Raw genomic sequence first — 17,463 nt, 5'->3', positions numbered from 1 at the left:
CAGGTCATCCGGCCACGTGTCACAGTGTACCTCAGCAAGATACTGAACCCCAAATTCCCCCCCCCCCCCCCCCTTGGACAGCTGTATGTAAAGCTGCCCATGGCTTCTAATACCTAGGATGGAGTAATATATTGTCACTACATTGTACTGTGGGTATGGGACAATTAAGAATAAAGTTGGAAACTAGGATTGTTTTATTTGACGTCCATAGACACGCGAGCACACTGAGAAAATCTGTTAAATAACCAAAAATATTTCTAAGATATATAGGCTACTCACGTGAATGGAGCGCCGGGAAGGACTTCCAATTTCTGATAGTCTTATGTCTTATCTTCACTTCTGGTTGTGCATATGATTGGTCCCCTGTCCTGTGTGTGTGTGTGTGCGTGTGTGTGTGTGTGTGTGTGTGTGTGTGTGTGTGTGTGTGTGTGTGTGTGTGTTCTGCATGTATTATTTGTAAACTGGGAGTAGCTCAGTCTCTAGGGATTTGGATTGGGACCCGGAGGGTTGATGGTTTAAGTCCCAGTACGCACCAAAGTCCAGACTGTGGATTGGTTATCTGGAGAGGTGCCAGTTCACCTCTTGGGCAATGCCGGGTGATCTTGAGCAAAGCACTGAAACCCTTCCCCCCTAAAGGCTCAGGGGGCTGATCCAGCACTGGCAGCGTGTGTGTGTGTGTATGTGTGTGTGTTTGTGTGTTTGGGCTTGTGTGTGTGTTATTTTAAGCTGTGGACGTCACCCTTTATGCTGCGTTATTTTTATGTTTCCTGTCTTTCCTCTCTGTTTTTGTAGCCCTTTATAGTCCTTTAGTCCGTCATGTCTCAGTGTAATTGTTTGTAATTGTTCTTAATTTCTAAATTTAAAAAAATGATCACAGAAAAACCAGATATAAATGCAATCCGTATGAGCATGAATATTAGTCCATTAAGTGTAATGATTTGGAGTAAAAAGGGGAGCCAGGGTCTCATTTCACAGTTTCCCAGCAGTTCTGCAACTGAGACCAAACAAACAATTTGAGAGTTGATAAGCAAAACAAGCAGCGCGGCGCTGTGCAATAACTCATTTATGACCCGCATGTGAGCCCCAGTGTGTCCTTCAGTGGGCGACGTGTGCTGCACACGGCCATTCACACTGTGTTTTTCCTTCAACTGAAAGACCAGATTCATCTCGATGTTGACACGCCACTTCACTGAGAACTTGTTCTCCCGGTCAGGGAATAGTATCACACACTTATGTACAGTTCTTACAACTGCATGAGTTTAAAATGGGCACAAAACAGGGGTTTTTCCACAATGTTACAGTAATACAAAGATGCCGAAATGTGAGAAAACTGAATTTCTGATTCAGTCTTACACTCAATCCATTATTGGTTTGGATAAAAATCATCATGTAGGAACTTTTATGAGTAAAGACAAGGTTGTTTTATGGCAAATGAGACTTTAGGATATTGTAATTCACTGGTTCATTTTATGCTTGGATTGAACTTGTGTGGTAAGTTCGGACCAATTTAAGTAAATTTTCCCTCACTTTTGGCTCTACACCCCCCTATGTTAAAATACAGGGGCATAAGTATACACCCTATGTTAAAAAACAGGGGGCATAAGTATACACCCCCCTATGTTAAAATACAGGGGCATAAGTATAAAACCCCCCAGTTAAAAAACAGGGGCATAAGTATACACCCCTATGTTAACGTACAGGGCATAAGTATACCCCCCCCCTATGTTAAAATACCGGGGCATAAGGTATACACCCCCTATGTTTAAAAAACAGGGGCATAAGTATACACCCCCTATGTTAAAATACAGGGCATAAGTATACACCCCCCTATTTAAAATACAGGCATAAGTATACACCCCCTATGTTAAAAAACAGGGGCATAAGTATACACCCCCCTATGTTAAAATACAGGGGCCCTAAGATACACCCCCTATGTAAAATTCCATAGAGGCAGGTTTTTATTATTAAAGACCAGTTATTCATGGATCAGGATACTAGCATCCTCAAAAGTTCCCTTGGCCTTTAGAATTAAAACAACCTGTAACTTTCATTTTCATAGATGATCTCCAAGCATGTGTGCATGGGCACCACAGAAGAAAATGATGTCTTATATAATGTAACACCTGGTCCAAAAATACCCGATTGCTGTACTTTCCTCTGCGTGTCCTGAGCTTGGCTATTATGATTGACTCGTGTTGACAAGCTCTGCAGCAAATGGCCCGGCTCCCCGTGGAAAAACTGAGCGCAGAGTAAAAAAAAAGCTATAATTGCACGGGACAGATAATTTGGACTTCACACTCGAGTGAAGTTCTTCCTAAAGGTCTCTTTTCAGCTGTGATGGGAAGTCTGATGAGAAATGCCAGCAAGATCGGAGGATCCGATGTGGAGCAGTTGATGTACTTTAGGCCCTGTTGGTCCATGTTCTGTAATGCGTTTCCCTTTTTTCCGTATCGTGACACTTTAAGAATGTAATAGGTAATAAAACGAAGGCAAAAAAAACAAAAAACACGTTTCCAAACTGGGAAGATTTTAGAAGCAGAATCAATGAGGATTTAACTTGATGAGTTGTTGCTAAGAGAACTTTAAAGCTGCTCGGACAAATGGATCAAATGTTACAGTATTAGGGGACCACTAAGGTCTATAGACTTCAGATCCAGTATTAGGGACCACTAAGGTCTATAGACTTCAGATGCAGTATTAGGGACCACTAAGGTCTATAGACTTCAGATGCAGTATTAGGGACCACTAAGGTCTATAGACTTCAGATCCAGTATTAGGGACCACTAAGGTCTATAGACTTCAGATGCAGTATTAGGACCACTAAGGTCTATATAAAGAGACTGTCAGATACAGTATTAGGGACCACTAAGGTCTATATAAAAGAGACTTCAGATACAGTATTAGGGACCACTAAGGTCTATATAAAGAGACTTCAGATACAGTATTAGGGGACCACTAAGGTCCTATATAAAAGAGACTTCAGATACAGTATTAGGGACCACTACGTCATATATAAGAGCTTCAGATACAGTATTAGGGACCACTAATGTCTATATAAAGAGACTTCAGATACAGTATTAGGGACACTAAGGTCTATATAAAAGAGACTTCAGATACAGTATTAGGGACCACTAAGTCTATATAAAAGAGACTTCAGATACAGTATTAGGGACCACTAAGGTCATATAAAAGGGACTTCAGATACAGTATTAGGGACCACTAAGGTCTATATAAGAGACTTCAGATACAGTATTAGGGGACCACTAAGGTCTATATAAAAGAGACTTCAGATACATATTAGGGGACCACTAAGGTCTATATAAAGACTTCAGATACAGTATAGGGACCACTAAGGTCATATAAAAGAGACTTCAGATACAGTATTAGGACCACTAAGGTCTATATAAGGAACTTCAGATACAGTATTAGGACCACTAGGTCTATAAAAGAACTTCAGTATACAGTATTAGGGACGCACTAAGGCTCTATAAAGACAGCTCAGATACATATTAGGGGACCACTAAGGTCTATATAAAAGAGACTTCAGATACAGTATTAGGGACCACTAAGGTCTATATAAAGAAGACTTCAGATACAGTTATAGGGACCACTATGTCTAATAAAAGACTTCAGATACAGATACAGATACAGTCCTATTAACTTCCATTGCGGCTTGTTGTCGACTGCAGATCTCACTTCATACTGGACCGATGTCAAAGATTATTCTTCCGTTAGTCACTTAGACACAAAAACAGAGTAAAATAGGGTCCAGGGGGGGGGGGAAAATGCAAGTTACCCTTCAAGGACAAGTCTGCTGAGTACTGAGCCCTTTGTGTGTCATAGCAGGAAAATTAAGAGTACTTCATGATCCTCATATCCTGCAGGCTAACGTTACATAATCAAACACATCACATCACCAGCCTCCATAAACCAACGCTATTTGGGCTGTAGCTGCAGAAGAGTCATTAGATTAATCTTATGCATTAAATGGAGTTGATCATCTGCAGGGAAGACTTGTGTGGCTGAGCGTTTTCAGAGTGATGACGCGAGCCTTTTCCACATTTATCATCATCAGTAATGGAGTTTAAATTTGATGCATTCAGTGTCTGAATGATAAGAGGCCTCTGCTCTTGTTTTTTGCCACTACTTCACACTTCGGTGAGTTTCATTACGCACACCTGATGAACGACAGGTACGATAATCTGAGCAGCTCAGGGACTTCTGTTCATTTGAGCAGCGGAGGTTATAAATAGGCACAGCCCGGCATACGTGCTGGACAGGAAGCACAACATCAGTCATGTGAGTGTGTTTGACGTTGACATTTATTTGGTGAGTGCGTCACCATGCATGAGTAATAACGTGAGGACGCGTGGCGCCCTGAGGAGCGAGACAGAGCGAGGTCTTTAACATCCGCCGGTAATATTAGACTACATTGAGGTTGAAGCCTCACTAAATCAGTGGCTGCATTTTCTTTAACAATCATTGACAAATTAATTGACTTAATAGGATCATGAGGATGTGTGTTTTTAACCCTTGTGTTGTCTTCCCGTCAAAATTGAAAATCAATGCTTTTATTGACGCTTTTTATCAATGTTTTAAACTTTTTCTTACATTTTATGTCCCTTTTTTTCAGTGTTTGTCACTTTCTTTTACGTTTTCAACACTACGAACACTCAACCTGTTAACTTCGTTTTACAGTTATTTTTGGAATTTATGGTCAAAAAACCCTCATTTATAGGAATTATACCTAATGTTTGAGTTAGAAAAGCAGAAATTAGGAATTATTGAACAAAAATTTAAAAGGAATGGATGTTGATGATAATCACAGACTGGAATATGTCAACTTTACTCAATACTATTTCAACAACACTTCACTTTGTTTACAATGCTATAAAATAGAATAAGACCCAAATTAATGAAAGTAAGATTTGTACTTGGCAAAGAGCGTTGGAATCAATCATGTTATTTTGGGGAATTAAAAGAACATGATATAGGACAACATGAGGACAACATGAGGACAACATGATGACAACAGGGGACAACATGAGGACAACATGGGGACAACATGAGGACAACATGAGGACAACAGGGGAACAACATGAGGACAACATGAGGACAACATGAAAACAACATGAGGACAACATGAGACAACATGGGGACAACAGAGGACAACATGAGGACAACATGAAGACAACATGAGGACAAACATGAGGGCAACATGAGGCCCAACACATGAGGACAACATGAGGACAACATGGGACAACTTTGAGGACAACATGAGGACAACATGGGAACAACATGAGGACAACATGAAGACAACATGAGGACAACATGAGGGCAACATGAAGACAACATGAGGACAACATGAAACAACATGAGGACAACATGAGGACAACATGAGGACACCCCATGGGGACACATGAAGACAACAGAGGACAACATGAGGACAACATGAGACAACATGAGGACAACATGATGGACAACATGAAGACAACATGAGGACAACATGAGGACAACATGAGGACCAACTTTGAGGACAACATGAGGAAACATGAGGTTTAAGTAATAAAAATCTGGAACCTTTAATTCAAATTATTCAAATCAACTCAGACGTGTTGTAAGTGTGGGGGACACAATCAAGTACAGTCCAGGGGACATGTCCCCCACATACAAAGTCTCCGCTACGCCCTTGGCTGAGACAATGAGGAAGGTGACACAAAAAGAGTGTGTTGTTCAACAAAGCAATACAGTTCTAAATTGGAAAGTTGGCGCGAGCGACGTCCCTCAGAAACACACGGCTTTCCCTGCTGCGAGGCTGGTGTTTCTGTAAATCTCTGGGTGTTTTTACTGAGCCCATTCTGGACCAATCAGCAGGCGGATTCCTGTGTAATGAATGAAGAGAGGCATTCACGGTCCAAAACACAACCCTGGAGAAGGTGGTGCTACTGGGGTCTGAGGCCTCTCAGTCAGGGGGGGGTTGCTGAACCGATGCACGTTGTTGTCCAGTGTAGTCAGTGTACACAACACAAACCACTCGTAACACTTTCTTATTTTACAGTGTGGTTTCCTGTTTTACGTGTCCCCTTTGTGCAAATAAACACATGCAATTAACATGGCTGCACAAGAAAATAGCATCCATGTGGAGTTAAGATACAGCAGCAAAGACTGAAAAAAAGCTCAGAAGAACAGCTCGTCTTTCCATGATTGCGTCCACAGTACATTGAGACGATGGCATACACAGAGGTGGGTTATAAATTCCCCAAAGCCAAGTCAATCAGACATAAAATCCTAATTCTCGCTTTGCCAGACCTCTCTAAGTCTGGCTCCACCACAAATACATCCTGGGATAGGAGAGAGAACACGCTCTGGGTTGATCGCATTTCTTTAAACCAATCACAATCATCTCGGGAAGATGCTGAGCTCCGGACGCAGCCACAAATCACCACATCCAACGTTAAATGAAGTTAAGTGAAGAGTCCCAGTATTCTGAAGTAACAGTACTTTTACTCGAGTCACATTATTCTGAAGTAACAGTACTTTTACTTAAGTCCCAGTATTCTGAAGTAACAGTACTTTTACTTGAGTCATATTATTCTGAAGTAACAGTACTTTTACTTGAGTCGCATTATTATGAAGTAACGGTACTTTTACTTGAGTCATATTATTCTGAAGTACTAGTACTTTTACTTGAGTCACATTATTCTGAAATAACGGTACTTTTACTTGAGTCATATTATTAAGAACAGTACTTTTACTTGAGTCACATCATTCTGAAGTACTAGTACTTTTACTTGAGTTACATTATTCTGAAGTAACAGTACTTTTACTTGAGTCACATTCTGAAGTACCAGTACTTTAACTTGAGTCACATTCTGAAGTACCAGTACTTTAACTTGAGTCATATTATTCTGAAGTACCAGTACTTTAACTTGAGTCATATAATTCTGAAGTAACAGTACTTTTACTTAAGTCATCTTATTATGAAGTAACAGTACTTTTACTTGAGTCCCATTATTCTGAGGTAACAGTACTTTTACTTGAGTCCCATTATGCTGAAGTAACAGTACTTTTACTTGAGTCCCATTATGCTGAAGTAACAGTACTTTTACTTGAGTCCCATTATTCTGAAGTAACAGTACTTTAACTTCATCTGCATCTGCTTGAACTTCCTGCTTTGACTCACTCAAATACATTGTTACTCCGACAGACCTGCTGCCCTCAGCTCCAGCTCTCCTCCTGATGATTATTTTCCAAAGATAAATAACGCTGGAACATTAAAATGTTCAAGGGACGCACATTTCGCCGTGTTCGCTGGGATGTCATTTCTTCTCTCAGGACGAAGCCTGGTGCACGTAGATTGCACCAGATCGTTGTGATTATATATTTTCTTACCGTAGCATTAAATCCCATCCAGACCCCCCCAAAAGCCTCGGCCTGGCCGCGCTCCCGGAGAGCAAAAGGAAAACCGTTTGCAGTCCCAGCTGTAGCTGCAGACTGGGACGGCCGTGCCTGTCGAGGCGGGAGGCCCAGCTGGTTCACGTTGATCCGGGCTGACCACAGACATGTCGAGGTTCTTCAGAAGAGCCGAGGGGGGGGGGGGGGTTGATTTCTGCAGAATTAACAAACAAGGGGCAAGTTTCTCAAGCAGTTAAAGCACGTAATCCACGTTCAACCAAACACAGTTCAGCTCGGTGTTGGAAGAAGTACTCGGATCCTTTAGTTAAGTATAAGTACTGATACCACACTGTGAGAGTACTCTGTTGCGAGTAAAAGTCCTGCATTGAAAAAGTTACTTAAGTAAAAGTATGTAAGTATCATCAGGAAAATGTAGTTTAAAGCTAAAGTGTGTAGTTTCTGTCCCCCCCCCACCCCCCCCCCCCACCCAATGAGGAATTCTAAGTGATGACAACAACACTGTTGGAGCGTCCACATGATACAAGCCTTCTGTGATCATGCACCCCCCCTTCCATGCAGTTGCTAGTAGCCAAGGAGGACACGGAGGATTAAAAAAAAAAAACATGGTCATTGTCGCCGGGGGGTGTGGCCTTGACCAACTGCCACTTTGCTCGTTTGAAAGCCACGATGTCTCTCTTTCATGGGGGGGGGAGGGCAAATTCTCTGGGTGGGCAAAGCAGAGAAAGGGGAGGTAACCTTGCCCCTTGTGACCTCATAAGGGGAAGATTCCAGATCGGCCCCTCTGAGCTTTCATTTTCTCAAAGGCAGAGCAGGTTACCCAGGACTCGGTTTACACCTAGGGCCATTTCTAGCCCCTGGGGGCTATAGGCAGGCTGGGGGGGGGGTCTCATATTAATGTTAAAAAACCTTATAAAGGGACCTTGTCATGCCATGGGACCTTTAAAAGTGAATATGTTCTAGTCTTTTCTCGCCTCTGTGACAGTAAGCTGAATATTGCTGAGTCGGGGACAAGATGAGACATCTGAGGACGTCGTCTTGGGCTTTTTGGGAACCACTGATCCACATTTTTCACAACTTTCTGACATTTTAGAGCCCAAAACGATTCATTCATTCATTCATCCGGGGAATAATCAACAGATTAATCCGCAATGAAAACAATTATTAGTTGCAGCTGTGATGTGAAGTCGTGCTTATATTGGCGCCCTTGCATCTCACCTTGTAGAGCGTGCGCCCATTCTACTGAGGCTCAGTCCTTACCGCAGCGGCCCGGGTTTGAATCCCGCCCCCCCCCCCCCCCCCCCCTTTCCTGTCTGCAGCTGTCCCATCAAAAAAATCTGGGATGCTAAAAGTACCAAAAGGCTGTATCTTTACTCTTCCGGAGTATTATTCTTTTCTTCTACTTCCCCTTTTACTTTTTTGTTTTGCATTTTCTTTGTTTTTTTTAACCCTCCTGTTGTCCTCGGGTCAAATTTGTCCCCTTTAAATAATGTCTATATCTGAAATATGAGTTTCTTTTTAACTAGATTACCACAAAATCTGGACTGGATTCCTTCCAACGCTCTTTGCAAATACAACTGATCACTTTCATTCCTCTGATCTTATCTACTAGTCAAAATAATTAATAATTTCTGCTTTTTTTAACTCAAATATTAGGTATAACTCTATATAAATGAGGGTTATTGACCATGAATTCCAAAAAGTAGTAAAACTAGTAAGGTGGTGTTAGTGAAAACTAAAAAAAAAGTCTAAAAAAGGGACGAAAATGTGAACTTTTTGTCCGTTTTTGACTCGGGACGACAACACAAGGGTTAAAAAAATAATAATAACACTGCTTATAAAAGTGATACTTGAAAGGAGATTTTCCCTGCAGCCTGAAGCAGATCTCTGATTCTACAGGTGGTTTTTGTTAAACGCTTAATATTTAATCCCCTATATCTCGTTATTGTGTGGTGTGGGGGAGTACAAAGGGTGAGCCGGCTGGATTTTAGATGTCCATGCATGCCTCTGCACTGGGGTTTCTTCCTCTGAGTGAGTGGCCCATTCATTCTGTCTCCGCTGGGAGGACATTTCCAGCGACTGAGACACCCAGAGGCGATGAGAGCCGGTGCAGCTCGGCCGTATAAAGGCAGCCGGCTGCAGAGGGCGGGAGGACGGGCTTGTGCCATGACACAGGCAGGCTGCTGGTTCAGAGAGGAGGAGAGGGGTGTTACACACTGTAGTCTCTGCTGCACAAGGAGGAAAACACTTCAGGTGAAGGAGTCCTTTTACACTGGAGCAACACCAGAAGACATCAGAAGCAACGTGGATTAATTCATTGGATTCAGTGGATTCAGTTATGAGTGATTGTGGAGATCTGAGGGATCCGGGTCCTCTCCATGGAGTTGTTGTTTCAAAGGTAGGTTAGGGATCGTTCATGTAAGGGTTAAATGCCCCGAGGCTGTCATTCAACGTTTTATTATGTCAACGTGTTTGGTCGAGAAATACTCACGTTCCACGTTAATATTTACAGTTTGGATTCATTCAAATACTTTAAAGCAACAAAATGACATTTAACAGAAGAGAAATTATACTCAAAGAAAACGCATTTCAGTCACAGAAATGTAATCCTCGGAGGGGAAATGTATAAATTAAAACTAAAAACTCTTTTCTTTAAACTGTACCCTACAGGGAGTGTGTGTGTGTGTGTGTGTGTGTGTGTGTGTGTGTGTGTCTGTATCTGTGTCTGTGTATATACTGCACATATATGCTGTATATACAATATATGTATATATATATATCTTGTGATTTTATGATGTCATTGTGTGTGTTTACACACACACACACACACAAAACACAATATACATTTAAAAGCACATAAGATGACATATATTTATACATATATATAACAATATACCCACATCTTTTACAGACATGTAGCATAACATTCAAGCAAACTTCATGATATGCACTATGTTAGTAAAACTAGAGATGATGAAGATAGATAAAAGTTAAAGAGAGAGAGAGATAAAGATAAAGATAGAGATTTAAAAAATAAATAAAGGCCAATCAAAATCATGTCATCATCTAGACAAAATAAATGAAATCAATACACACAAAGGATAAATTAAATATCCAACCCGGTGTTGTATAGACTCACTTTGAAAAGAAACAGTCAGCAACACACACACATATATATGCACATATATTTATATATATATATATATATATATATATATGTATACATATATATATATATATATATATATATATATATATAGCAATATGTTTCCCTTTCATAATGCATATTCACAACCGTTTGCATGTCTCTTTGTACCATTTGTTAGTTTTTTGTTTGCATGCACAACCTTCCTTTCTTTTACATGTATTCATGTAGTCACGTGCATATGTATGTGTGTGTGTGTGTGAACGCACCTTACACCAAATGGCACATTTCTCGTAAAAGTCAGTTTCTTAATCCTTAATTTCCGACTCTGACTCTGAGTGCTCGCTGTTGACAGCGTGTCGTGGCTGCTGCTTCATAACAGCTATTTTAGAGGAACGCCTTCAGGACTTTTCTGTGAAACACTGTCAGAACTTGTTCAGACTTCCCAGGTTGCCTCGTGTGAAGAGACAAATAAGAGAGGGCTGGAAACGAATGTGTGGAGCTGTAAAGTTGAGTCCCGTCGGCCTGAGGAGCTTAGCCTGTCCGGAGAGAGACGACAGTGATGAAATACCAATTTTGGAAGTTATCCCGTCTGTTCGATGTTGATGTAATATGTAAAAACCTGTAAGGGACTGTATGGGAATTATTAGGGTGTGGCTAGCCCTCATGTTGTCCTTGGGTCAAATTTGACTCATTTTCAGTTCATTCTTATTTTTTTGGGTCGTCAAAATAAGCGCTGACAATGTCGACATTAAAAATATGGAAAAAAACACTAAAAAAAAAGCACCCGCAACGTTGAAAAACTGACAAAAATGTCGGAAAAAAACTATAATAATGTTGAAAAAAAGTGAAGGTTTCATGGTTGAAGGGAGGGCAACACAAGGGCTAGTCACGCAGTGCCGGACCTTCCTCCACAGCGCTGCGGAGGAGGGTCTGGCTAGTCCACACAGCATTCTGGGAGGGGAGAAAAACATGCTCCGGTTTATTAGAGTTATGAAGGGGCCCTTTAATTTTTTTAAAGCGTGACTGCTCGCTCAGCTTGCAGATGTGATGTAGATTGTTTCTCAGGCCACAACAATTCAAATGATATCCCACGAAGTGATATTCTACGTCTAGAATATTAGACTAGTCACATGACAATTAAGTTCAGCGGTCTTTACAGTTAAATTATGCTGAGAAAGGGGGACCGTCAGCTGGGTGAAAAGCACAGAGACCTGATATGACCAAATACAAAGGAAAAGGAGAAAGTTCATGTAGAATAAGCATTCAACTTGGTCATGGCACTTATTTTGGGGCGCAGCAGAAGAACAACAGATTCTCTCTTTCCAGTGTGGCCCTCTGGGAAAATGAGTTTGACGCCCCTGCAGCAGATAATAGAATCCAAACCACAGAAGTCACAATCCTGATCAGTTTCCCCAACAAGACTTAGACTTAGACTTCTCTTTATTAATCCTTTTGGGATGACTCCCGCAAGGAAATTGAAATTCCAGCATCAGTTTTCAGCAAGAAAAATACAGTATCAAGAGGAAAAAGACAGTATAAAGACAACAATAATAACAGTAATAATAATAGTAATAATGACAATAAAACCTTTGGCTATAAAAAGACATTTACCATAAATTATCAGTCAAGTGTCAAGTCCAGTGTTCAAGTGTCCAGGTATTCATGTGAGTCCAGGTGTATGTGTGTGTATTGTCCTCTTTGACCCGGTCCTGTTTGTCTCCTCAGTATCTTCTCACCCTGAGGAACCCCATCCGACCCAGAGCCCAGCGGTGATGCTGGCCATGCAGCGCTACAACACCTCGGCCATCACTGCCACCCTTCCCCTCTGCAACCACACCCCCACGGTGCAGGAGCCCGGGGTGGAGGCCGTTGTGGCCCTCAACGCCACCCGCCCACCCAACAACCCCACGGCCGCCGGGCTCACCATGAGTCTGGGCATCCTGTTCAACGTGGTGGCCCTCATCATCCTCGCCAAGGCCTACAACCGCTTCCGGCGGCGGTCGAAGGCCACGTTCCTGCTCTTCGCCAGCTCCCTGGTGGCCACAGATCTGGCAGGACACGTCATCCCTGGAGCTCTCGTGCTCAGGAGATACGTCTCCAGCTTTCGAGGCGATCCCGCCAACCCGGATGCGTCTTGTCTGTTCCTGGGCGGCTGCATGGTGTTCTTCGGCCTGTGCCCTCTCTTCCTGGGCTGCGCCATGGCGGCCGAGCGCTGCCTGGGCGTCACCAGGCCTCTGCTGCACGCTCGTCTGGTGACCACAGCACGGACTAAAGTGGCCCTGGCCCTGATCTGGCTGCTGGCTCTGTGCGTGGCCCTCCTGCCCTTCTTCAGCCTGGGTGCGTACACGTACCAGTACCCGGAGGGGTGCTTCATCAGGGTTTGGGACCCAAAGGACTAGGTTTGGCCTTGTGTGCTGTTCTCGGGTGGCTCTGACTCGTGGCGTCGGCCCTCGGGGTGAAAACCCAAAACGGGATCACGCGGGTGAGACCCCGCTAAGAAGAGATCCTGCTCCCGCGCCGCTCCCCCGGGTCCCACACCAGAGATGGGGGTGCACTGGTCGGATCTGTCACCCCTGCATTGCTGGGCCCTCTGTGGGGAACTGGGATACATTAAAGATTCAATGTCAATTTCTTTCTGTCATTCCACGTCCCTGGTAGAAATGACAGCAAATTCACAGCTTAAAGGAAATACGCACAGAAACAATTAAAAAAAACAGGGACAATTTGAGTTTTAGAAAATTAAAAAATGCTTTTTGGGTGTGCGGGCATGTAGAGCAATAAATATAAATTTTTTGTTTAGATTAATTAAACTTTATTGTCATTAACAGGTAAAAGGCAAAAAAATGCTTTTCAGTCAACCAAATGAATAGCAGGGGTCGGGATATCCTGGTTCCTAAGTGCAGGACATGGCTATGTACGGATAAATGCAAGATAATCTTTTAAACGTTTTCAGATAGTTTGTCTTATAATAATGTGAAAAATGTTATTTTCAATAAAAATCTATTTTTAAAAATTCGTAAATAAAAACCCTAAAAAAATAGAAAAATATCTAGATACTAATACATACGTTTTGGGAAAAAATATAAAATAAAATATGTATTTAGAGTAAAAATTGCTGTAAAATAATTGCAGTCAAAAGATATAATTTTTACTAATCTAATCAACTCAATCAATCAAAATTCCTAAATCAAAATATTTATTTATCCCGAAGGAAATTCTGTGTTACGTTCATGATTTTAAATGATATCAGAGAGAAAAATTTAAAAAAAGAAATCAAGGTTTTTGCATAGTTAAAAATGTTTTATGATAAGATTTACGTAATTAAGGATTTAAGGTGAAAGAAAACGGGCAACTGCAACGGGGTGCCTGACTTGGGTCTTTATAGCAAAAAATGCAAACAAAAAGTTAAAACCATGACAACACCACGAATTGCCCCAAACCCTTGGAGCCCTCACCAGGCGCGCAGAACAATTTATGAATTGGATTTCAGTGGAAAATTCCAGGAAAAAAAACCCCAAAACCCGGGAAAAAACACGGGGTGACAAGCTCCCCCGGGGAAAAACCAAAAAAAAACCCCCCCCCCTGATGAGCCCAAAAGGGGAAATCCCACGCCCCCCCCCCCCCCCCCCCCACACACACACCACACACACACACACAAATACACACACGTAACACAAATTTCCACCCCCCCAGCCCTATTCACCCACCTACCGAGCCCACTAAGTCAACAAAAATGGAATTTATTGATAGTAAATATCATGTTCCATCATATTTGAAGACAGACTAATAGAGGCAAGAGGCTTAAAAATCAAAAGATGCTTATGTATACTGTATATGCAATATATAGTATTTATATATATATACATACTGTATATATAGTATACAGTAAATATATGCTATATATATACTGTATATATAGTATACAGTTTTTTAAATGTCAAAAAAAGTGACAAACATAGAAAAAAAGGGACAAAAATGTAAGAAAAAGTTAAAAACGTTGATAAAAAGCATCAATGAAAGTGTTGATTTTCAATTTTTACTGGAAGACAACAACGGGGGTTACATTTTTCGTTTCTTTTTTCAGGTCTTCGGCCTGATGTCCGCCACGCGGTCCTACGGTGGCTTCCTGGACGGGGACAGAGACACCTACAGGGGTCTGATGGTGACGGGCGTCAGGATGGCGACCTGCAACCAGATCCTGGACCCGTGGGTCTACATCCTGCTGCGGCGCGCCGTCCTCAGGAAGATCTACCGCATCACCAAAAGACAGGCCAGTCTCAAAGGGAGCACGTTCCGCTCCGTCCGCTGGGACCTCAGCTCCTTGCAGAACTCAGAGAAAAGCAGCACCAAGAAGAAAGGGGACCTGTCACCTATCGCTTTTTGAGGGATGCGGCTCTGTTTCTTGGACCCTCGCTGAGCCCCCAGCGGTCCATCATCTGCTTGAGATTCTTTATTAGGAATGACCCCTTGAGTTCAAGCTCAAGACCTCTATAGCCTATTCTTTGCAAGAAGTTGACATGCAGTACATGACAACAAAGACAACAACATTGATTAAAAAAACAGGATCTGACCAAATGGTAGGGTGACCAGACGTCCGCGGTTTCCGGGGTCAGTCCCCGGTTTTGGTGACCTGTCCCCGGCTGGATCTGTCCCCGGAAATGTCCCCGGATTTCACTGTGACCGACAGACCCAACACACGCAGGCTCAGAGCTCAGAGACGTTTCAGAAAGCCGTGTTTTACGATGCTAAAATCACTGATTATTTACATGGAGTCTGGTGGGTTTAGCGAACGCAATTGCGCAGACTTTTATATTTTTAAACGGATCTTAATCTTTAACAGAAAGGTCGACCTCCTTAGAAATCCTTCCCATAACGTTGTCAGACACTTAGAATATTAATGTGAGTCTGTCAGTTTCAAGACGAGCACTTTTATGAAGGTAAACACAAGCTGGACAATTGTCCCATTAACTCACTCTGCAGCTTGTTTCTCTGCTGCCGACTGCAGAGATCTCGTTTAATATCTGCATCAATGTCAAAGGAAAATATGTCCTCAGTAGTTTTCATTGTATCTGATTATCAAGGAGCTGCTGCAGAAACAAGCCTTAAGCAAGAAAGCAAAAGCTGTCAGTAGTTCAGTAGGCTACATTACAACAACATGAAATAATAAGACTTTCTATCTTGAAATATTAAGACTCTCTATCTTGAAATATTAAGACTTTCTATCTTGAATTATTAGGGCTTTCTCCTTGAAAAATTCCCCTCTGAGGTGAGTGGAGTGAGTGTGAAGTAGCAGCAGGGGGGGGGGGGGTCTAGGGTCAGACCTTGGGGGGGGGGGGAAGGGGGCAGCCTAGGCCCTAGGTCCCTTTTTAAAAGTTTTAAAAAAATAAAAACATGATGTGTTTTGGAGAAATATACGCCTCTGAGCTGAAAATGTCCCCGGATTTTGTCTGAGAAATCTGGTCCCCTTACCAAATGGGGGAAATACAAACATTGAAAGTTTAAGTCCAATTGTGCCGTAAGTGCACCTATTGTTTACAGAGTTAACCAGAGAGATAGCAGAGGGTACGAAAGAGAGCTGAGATGTAGCATTTTGGGTTTTTTTTAGGGGTGCTTAAAGGCAAGAAAATACAGCACATCAATTAAACAAGACAATTAAAACTTGAGGGGACCTAAAAAAATTAAATAAAAAAACATACAGACAAAAGCTCTCCGTCACACTCATATCCTCCCCATTCCAACCATTACACATTACACAATAAACAGTTAAGGTCGTTGGTATAGACAGTTGAGAAAAGAATAAAAATCAAGTATAAGTATCAAGTATGAGGAAAACAGTTGCAGCTTGTATGCAAATGATTAAGAAGAGACATCTTAAACAGGTGGAAAGAGGAGATGGCGCTAAAAGACCCAGGTGAACATCTGGATCCGGATCCAAAGGCGTTAAAAGGTCTCGATGTAAACAGCTGTTCATCTACACTAATACGTTTTGATTTAAAAACACTTACGCCCCAGCGTCCACACTACTGCGGCGTCTTCGTTGTAGTCTGGACGGACACAAACGGAGACATTTGGAAATGAGGACGCACGTCTTCTTTGTCGGTTAGGTAGCCGTAATACTGATGTTACGATCTGTGCTGAAGCATGTGTCGATAAATCACGGAAGTTGTCTGTGAAGCTCGTATCGAGGCTATATATCGTTTTAGACGAATGACGCCATTGATGACACAGGCTAATTACTGCTAACTAACATGCTAGTTAACATTAACATAGGTACAGGCTACTTACTGCTAACTAACATGCTAGTTAACCTTAACACAGGCACAGGCTAATTACTGCTAACTAACATGCTAGTTAACATTAACATAGGTACAGGCTACTTACTGCTAACTAACATGCTAGTTAACCTTAACACAGGCACAGGCTAATTACTGCTACAACTGCTAGTTAACATTAACATAGGTACAGGCTAATTACTCCCAAACTAACTGCTAGTTACCCTTAACATAGGCACGGGCTAATTACTGCAAACCCTAACATGCTAGTTAACATTAACATAGGAACAGACTAATTACTGCCAACTAACATGCTAGTTAACATTAACCATAGGTACAGGCTATTCTTCTAATAACTGCTAGTTAACCTAACTAGACACAGGCTAATACTGCCAACTAACAGGCTAGTTAACATTAACATAGGACGACTAATTACTGCCAACTAAAAATGCTAGTTAACATAACATAGGCCAGGCTAATTACTGCTAACTAACATCTAGTTAACTCAATATAGACACAGGCAAATTACTGCTAACTAACTGCTAGTTAACATTAACATAGGCACAGGCTACTTACTGCTAACTAACATGCTAGTTAACCCTTTAACCAGGCAAGGCTAATTACTGCTAA

The 17,463-nt window shown here is 41.9% G+C and overlaps 1 protein-coding gene across 1 annotated transcript; it reads left to right on the top strand.

Moving 5' to 3' along the window:
• Positions 1-9,567: 9,567 nt before the first annotated feature.
• Positions 9,568-15,270, top strand: LOC116702258 (prostaglandin E2 receptor EP1 subtype). The gene is made up of 3 exons (XM_032536418.1): positions 9,568-9,811; positions 12,287-12,939; positions 14,646-15,270. The coding sequence occupies exons 2-3, from the start codon at positions 12,334-12,336 to the stop codon at positions 14,943-14,945; spliced, it is 906 nt and encodes a 301-aa protein (XP_032392309.1). The 5' UTR covers positions 9,568-9,811; positions 12,287-12,333; the 3' UTR covers positions 14,946-15,270.
• The last annotated feature ends 2,193 nt before the right edge of the window (positions 15,271-17,463 follow it).

Source organism: Etheostoma spectabile, chromosome 15 (assembly GCF_008692095.1).
Source record: "Etheostoma spectabile isolate EspeVRDwgs_2016 chromosome 15, UIUC_Espe_1.0, whole genome shotgun sequence".
NCBI lineage: Eukaryota > Metazoa > Chordata > Actinopteri > Perciformes > Percidae > Etheostoma > Etheostoma spectabile.
This window is presented reverse-complemented; position numbering and strand designations above follow the sequence as displayed.

Excerpts from the sequence above, each read along its gene's own strand:
- LOC116702258 (XM_032536418.1), top strand. The coding sequence starts at position 12,334 with ATGCTGGCCATGCAGCGCTACAACACCTCGGCCATCACTGCCACCCTT. Across the intron at positions 12,940-14,645 it reads CGGAGGGGTGCTTCATCAGG|GTCTTCGGCCTGATGTCCGC; the intron begins GTTTGGGACCCA and ends TTCTTTTTTCAG.